At 38.2% G+C, this 6,777-nt stretch overlaps 2 protein-coding genes across 2 annotated transcripts; one reads left to right on the forward strand and one right to left on the reverse strand.

The window, feature by feature from the left end:
* Positions 1–61: 61 nt before the first annotated feature.
* Positions 62–4,142, reverse strand: atp6v1e1b (ATPase H+ transporting V1 subunit E1b). The gene is made up of 9 exons (XM_084112615.1): positions 3,852–4,142; positions 3,123–3,188; positions 2,914–3,023; positions 2,655–2,721; positions 2,461–2,550; positions 2,305–2,373; positions 1,852–1,946; positions 1,654–1,741; positions 62–680 (listed from the first exon to the last, which is right to left on the reverse strand). The coding sequence occupies exons 1-9, from the start codon at positions 3,882–3,884 to the stop codon at positions 618–620; spliced, it is 681 nt and encodes a 226-aa protein (XP_083968741.1). The 5' UTR covers positions 3,885–4,142; the 3' UTR covers positions 62–617.
* Positions 4,143–4,634: 492 nt separating this feature from the next.
* Positions 4,635–6,744, forward strand: LOC311081927 (uncharacterized protein). Its single transcript, XM_084112618.1, has 2 exons — positions 4,635–4,738; positions 5,824–6,744. Exon 2 carries the CDS (start codon positions 6,023–6,025, stop codon positions 6,641–6,643), a length of 621 nt encoding a protein of 206 aa, XP_083968744.1. The 5' UTR covers positions 4,635–4,738; positions 5,824–6,022; the 3' UTR covers positions 6,644–6,744.
* Positions 6,745–6,777: the final 33 nt, after the last annotated feature.

Consider the following 6,777-nt stretch of genomic DNA (forward strand, 5'->3'; position numbering starts at 1 on the left):
AAATGACTGACATTTACCCACTTACCATCCACACTACAGACTCAGTAAGAACACAATGGGAGAAGATCTGGTCTATATTGTTTTTCATTGTGTCATTTTCACATCAATATAATCTTTGCAGTGTTAACAGACACGTTTGGTTCTGATATACAAGTCATGCTCTGCACCACAGTAAAGGACAGCAAATAAAAATTCAACTGAACAGATTGTAATAGTCAAGTCTGTGTCACCATTTTGTGGGATGTTCAAGATGTAGCTGTCGTCTAAATGGTTATCAGGTTCAGTTTGCAAACTAATGAGAGCTTTGGAATTTCATGGAATTTCTACATCAGTTTAAGTTTTTACGTTTCTGTAAACATAAACATGTTATATTCCAGCTGCATTCGGAATCAAACACAAGATGTTCAGGACCGGAGATCCAGCAGCCAATCAAAACACTATTTTTTACAGCAATAATGAATGAATCACCACATACAGAACACACACATTCACATGATATTTTCTTAAATACAGACAGACACAGGAATGGAGTCATTAACATCAGAATGAAAATAGAATACAACATCAAACAATGGCGTTCCGCCGTGGTTCTAAAAGGTTTCCTCTATGAATGAGAATCAGTCCATGAACTTGCGATTCTGGTTTGCACCAAACAGGACAACTCGGATTTCAGGCATCATCTGAAAAGAAATAAAAATCAAATCAAAATTCTAGCATTTATTTAACACTGCTTCTCAGTGTTGGTGGTAACGCATTACAAGTAATGCGAGTTAAGTAATCAGATTACGTTTTTCAAGTAACTAGTAAAGTAATGCATAAGTTACTTTTTCAAATAAGTAACGCAAGTTACTTTATTTTCACATTTATTGTCTGACACCTCTTCCTGTCCCCATGTTGAGAGAAATCGGGAGTAAAATGCAGAGGCGTTGTGTGCGCTGTGTGAACATGACGGTTATTGTAGTTTGAAAATAAATGTGAACATGCATTCACTCATCTCACTTGCACAAAAACAGATTCAGTACTCCTCAAAATGAATAAAAAGTAAACTATTAAGCAAACCTGAAATAATTAAAATGCTAAATAATTCATAATTCATCCGTTTAATCCCACTTGGGATGCCCCGAACTGAACTTTGTGTTATTTTAGTTTCTTATGCAAGATTTTTTTTATTTCTTATGTACATGTTGCGATTATTTTATGATTATTTTAACTCCTTTTCTATGTAAAGCACTTTGAATTACCACTATGTATGAAATGTGCTATATAAATACACTTGCCTTGCCTTTATTAACCAATGTCTTTGCTGCTGACCTTCAATAATAAGCAATAATGACTTTAGTTAAACATCACATTTGTGTTTAATTTTTTTGTTTTTATTGCTGAAGTAAGAGTGTTGAACTATCATTTCACTTTGGTGTGAAAGGTTCTTGACGTTTGCTAAAAATATAACTTTTTTTGTTTGTTATTAAAAACCAAAAAAGCAAGCCCAGCCCAAGTGAGAAAAAGTCATGCAAAAGTAACGTAACATTACTTTCCAATAATAGTAACGCAATTCGTTACTTTTTTAGGGAGTAACAATATTATAATACATTACTTTTAAAAGTAACTTTTCCCAACACTGCTCATAATCTTCTCAGCCCAAATGCTGTATACCTGTTGTGCCATGAGGTCCAGTCTGCTCTCCAGAGTGTTGGACACTTTGATCCTCCCATCAGCATTATACAGCTCAATACCACCAGAGCTACACAGAAAAACACACAAACTTTCATTACAAAGATAAAAAAAAGAGAGCTAACATCGTTTAGGCTAATTTTATAAATGAGGAACTGCTTAGGCAGCGTAGATGCTCACATTTCTGGAGAGAGGAAGTGGTCCTGGTCAATGCGCACTTCAAGACTGTCCTTCACAGCTGCCTTGTAGATGGGGATGTTTCTCTGCACAGCAGCCTAATAAAACATTTTTAAGTCGCTTTGAAATAAAAGTGTCTGCTAAATGAATAAATGTAAATGTAAAAGACAAATTTAGCTAAAGTCAGTCTTTTTTTATATCAGTAGCTGTGTTTCCATCCAAAGTTGCAAATTTAACTTGAGCGCAAAATTGGAATATCGCATAAAACATTCTATTTAGTTTTTAATAATGTTTATTTGTATTTTAGTTATTTTGTACATCAAGTTAAACTAAATGAAAATGAGAAATGTTGTCTTGGCAACTGGCTAAAATAAGTTTGTTTTAAACTTAGATAAATTGTATTTTATTTCGTTTTTTTTAATGGTTTCAGTAGTCATTGAATATACATCCACAGACCTGCACTATGCCCACATCCTGTTTGCGGCAACGGATGTTCACTTTGGGTTCCAGAAGTTGGTAAAAACCCTGAAACATGAGAATATTAGGGCATAAGACTCACAGAAAGTCTTTGACAGAACTGATTTGCTACACTCTGTATTATATATTGCTCACCTGCAGGATAAGTCCGTCCATCAAAGCAGCGTATCTGGATGGATCTCTGGCTACATTCGCTAGTCGTTGACGTGCGTCGTTTAGCAAATCCTAAAGAGCACAGAATTAAAACTGCTGCATAAACAGACAACAGAAACTCCCACCCAATATTCTGATTAAGGATTGATGTGCCACAAAAGAGAACATGAACTAACCGAAATCATGTCATCACGGGCCTTCAGGACCTTCAGTCTGGCCTGGTTCATTAGGTTGGACATTTGACTGTGGAGAAGCAAACCATTTAAACACTATTAGGGACAAATAATTCACAATCAGATCATTTCACAAGTAATTAAATGATTTGAAACAGCTTTACAACATGAAACGCTTGTTTGAGTAATAGATTTTGAGGAAACTGGGAATTTCCACAGTAATGATTTGGCCGTCTAATGGCAAGGAGGAAGTCACACTCACATTTTCTTCTGCTGTTCGATCTGCTTCTCCTTCTTCTCATAATACTCCATAATCTTCAGACGCTGGGTCTGAACCAGCCGACCTTTCTCAATGTTGAACTCCTCCTCTGCCTGCAGGGGGTGTCATTTATCATATCAGTATATTTACACCATTTCCACTATAACATTGTATTGTTCTAATGGAATAATTTAAAGTTAAACAAAAATGACCTTTGCATCAATCTCCTCTGCTTTTTCATTGGCCTCCTGCTCAATGAAAGCCATCATGTGCTTGATCTGGAAGAAATGGAAAAACGATAGGAGAGCAATTTATTATCAATGGGGAAAAGGCTTTAGTGGAACCTGAAATCAGTGCAAATACAGTCACATGCATTTTCTTTATCAAAACAAATAATCCTAAATATGATTAAACAAGTTTACAGTAGCAATAAGAGCTTCTTCTCATGGCCCCATCACATGGATGTGGAATGTGTCTGTCTAGTGTGTATGTTTAGTAGGTTTCATGAATGCAATTACTATGCAGAACATCCTACATCTTCATATTTTGCATCATCTGCATTCTATATCTTGTGATACGTATTTGATATTATTCATCACACCACTTTGATGCATTTGCCTTTGGGATGATTGATTTAATTTGACCTTATTGATCCATTATGCACATGTGCGTGTTTCCATATACAACAGTTCACTTTAATACACCCATTTAAATGTATTCATATAAATTCACTGTTATCATATAGACAGGTCTCGTGATGCTAGCGCGTGTCTAATGAATAAATGACGAACAACCTTGAAGGCCACATCGTCTTGTTATATCACGACGCTCCTGTCAGGCTCGTCAAAAAACAATGCATTTAGCAAAGCACTGAATGATTAATCTTTCTATAGTGTTATGCTGTAATGAAGATGAAATGATGCATTTGAACGCGTTTTCACCTGCTTCTGGACGTCGGCATCGCTGAGCGCCATGACTGCTGCTGTAAGAGGATTTTAAACTCCACCGACAGAAAAAGCTCGTGTCGCGGCAAAGGAAAGACGTCTTATATTTATGAAGACGTTCGAATATTTTTGGAAAAGCCTAAAGATTTAAAAACGCACAAAATGATATGCAAGTGGTCGATCGTGATAGTGCCAGAGTCGTGAAAATAGAATGGAAGGATCAGCTGATTCTCAGTCAACGATGACACATACGTCACATGACGCGTGTTTCCTCTCCGGGAACCAATCAGATCTCAGTGCGCGTGTAGGGCTTTTTATTTGGAACCTTTGACAAAATAATTAATAATAAAATCAAACCATTTCACCCAAAAGTTTTAAATGATAAAATAGCAGACCTAAGATGAAATGGAAAATGGACAATTGAAAAAATGAAACATTTGGACACATTCTGGTTGTCTGCTATATGACTCAAGGGGAATTGATTTCATAAATCATTTAAAAGTCATTGTGAAAGTTTCATTAAGAAAAACTAACTAGTGTAATTAAGAAAAACCCCAACAACAAAAAATAAATAACAGTAACCTTTATTAGAAGGTAACTTTGTTAAACAAACACATGTCAAGCAAACAGGACTATGTCCTAGAAAGTAGGACAGATCAATGTGTCATGGACCAGAATAAGGTTAAGTGGGCTGATATGAGTTTTTACCACTTTACCATGTCCCCATGAGTCGGACAGATGTAATGGGATAGGGGGTGGGGTAGGGGACAGGCAAAGGGAGGCGCTGCATAGCATTCTGTTGCAGTAAAGCCCATAAGCTCCAGTGACCCCTCCTCTGTATTTATTCAAGCCTCAGTCTGCATTCATTTCCTGACTCAGACAAGGTAAGATCTGTTTTCAATAGCTCCTCTTACAGAATATAAAATGACATATACAGGTTATGATTGGGTGTATTCTCTGTCTCTTACAGAAGAGTGAATGACAAAGCCAGAATTTACTGTCTTCTGATCTTAAAAATAGTCCATGTGCATTTTATTTGTTGCTTCAGTTATATTAATTTCCTGTATGGGTAGTATGAGAATGTAAGCTTGGACAGTTCTTTTATTTTCATAACATCTGCAGTGCTATAAGTTGCTATAGCATCTTTTCTATCACAGTTTGTTTTATATGAGGATAGTATCATATTATATTAACTGCCTTGTTACAGTGGAAATAGAAGGACCTATTCAGCACACTTAACTAAATATTCCTGCTGGTTAGAAGAGGTTTATACAAAAGTATAACCCGTGTCATCGTCCTCTCCCGTTTCGCATTCTGTCCACTGGGTCACATTCAGCCATCTCTACACCATGTATTTCTTGCACATCTGATCCCTTTAAGCACGTTGACCTTTGATCTTGCCGATGGGGTTTAGGTTACTATCTCTTCACAATCCGACTGTTGACGCTGCAGATGTTTTCAATGTGCCGTGACTGAAGCGGCGCTGGTTCAAACTCGAACTGCTGGTACAATCATGTTATGAACTTCATTAACGGGATTGGACACTAAATGAATGGCTGTAGTGCGTCTTTAGCATGTCAGTGGGAGATTTATGAGTTTAAACATTGATTAATCTGACAAAGTAAATAAAATTTGGTCCTAAAAGAGTAAGATATGTCCTATGTGAACTGAACCATGCATGATCTTGTCATGCCATGTGAAATATCTGACATGTGAACAGATGCAGATATATATAGGCTGCATAACTGGCCTATACATAGATCAGAACATGACAACAGATAAGGATGTTTGTAATTCTTTTGTAATTTGTCATGGACACAAATGCTGAGGTCAGATTTGGTAAACACTCCTGGCCCACATTTATTTTTATTTATTTATTTGCTCATTGAATATCATGTTTTGTTCAATTTGGTTTGGTCTCTTTCTCACAACAAATTATGCACAACATGACTGAATTCATTCTCTTTAGGACTCACTGAAGACAGAACCTGTGAACATTAGTCAGATTTTCGGAGGGGAGAAAAAGATCTTCCATCCTGTCTGAGGACAGGCATTTTGCGGGGCCCGACCCTCCCCAGGATCTAACCTCAAGCCTGGAGGAGAGCAGCAGTGGTTCGGGCCGCTGGCAGACCGCAGGTCTAGCTGAGTCCTGGGCGTCTGTTAGCGACATGGAGACAGAGCTCAGAAGTCTAGAAACCAGTGAGATGGTTCTAGTTCAAGAGGACCACAGCGAGAACCACTCCTCCACCTCTGACATCATCCACTTAGAGGCGGAGCTCCACGAGAGGGCGGAGTCAGACGATGAAGAAGACCTTCAGAGCAGCGCGCTGAGCATGATCGGCAGCGATAGGGAGCTGGCGGAGATTGGATCTGCAGCAGAATCAGATCTCAAGCCTCCACAGACAGGGGAACTTCTGATGTGTGTGGAGGAGCCAGTTGTGGAGGAAAATGAGACAGAGGTGGATTCTCAGCCATTTTTCACTCACAGCCCTCTTCTGTCCGAGCCGTCAGATTTCACACTGGCTTCTGTTCCCATACCTGAAATCATCTCACAGGTTTTAGATCATCTCCCACACTCTGCAGTCACACAGTCAGAGGAGTCTCATACTTCTGAATCTAGTAATGAGCCTAGCGTGTCTCAAGACCACACAACGTCATCTTCAGAAGAGGTTGTTTCAAAGGCGGGCACGCATCCCACCTCGCCCTTTGAACTCCCAGTGCTGCTAGTTGGTGTCGCCGCCCTGGTGGCGGTAGTGGGAGTACTTACTTATAAATTGAGTAGAAAGTAGCAGGACTGTATATCTCTTTCATAGCTTCAACATTGTACAACAATTCAACATATTGTTTTATGGATTACGTGATATATCAAATACAGTGTTTTTAAATATTATAGTTTGTCTTGTTTTATTTACACACACATACA

This window comes from Abramis brama (assembly GCF_963993115.1).
Source record: "Abramis brama genome assembly, chromosome: 4".
NCBI classification, from domain to species: domain Eukaryota; kingdom Metazoa; phylum Chordata; class Actinopteri; order Cypriniformes; family Leuciscidae; genus Abramis; species Abramis brama.

Excerpts from the sequence above, each read along its gene's own strand:
- LOC311081927 (XM_084112618.1), top strand. The coding sequence starts at position 6,023 with ATGGAGACAGAGCTCAGAAGTCTAGAAACCAGTGAGATGGTTCTAGTT.
- atp6v1e1b (XM_084112615.1), bottom strand. The coding sequence starts at position 3,884 with ATGGCGCTCAGCGATGCCGACGTCCAGAAGCAG. Across the intron at positions 3,189-3,851 it reads ATGCCGACGTCCAGAAGCAG|ATCAAGCACATGATGGCTTT; the intron begins GTGAAAACGCGT and ends CATTTCTTCCAG. Across the intron at positions 2,551-2,654 it reads CCCGTGATGACATGATTTCG|GATTTGCTAAACGACGCACG; the intron begins GTTAGTTCATGT and ends TGTGCTCTTTAG.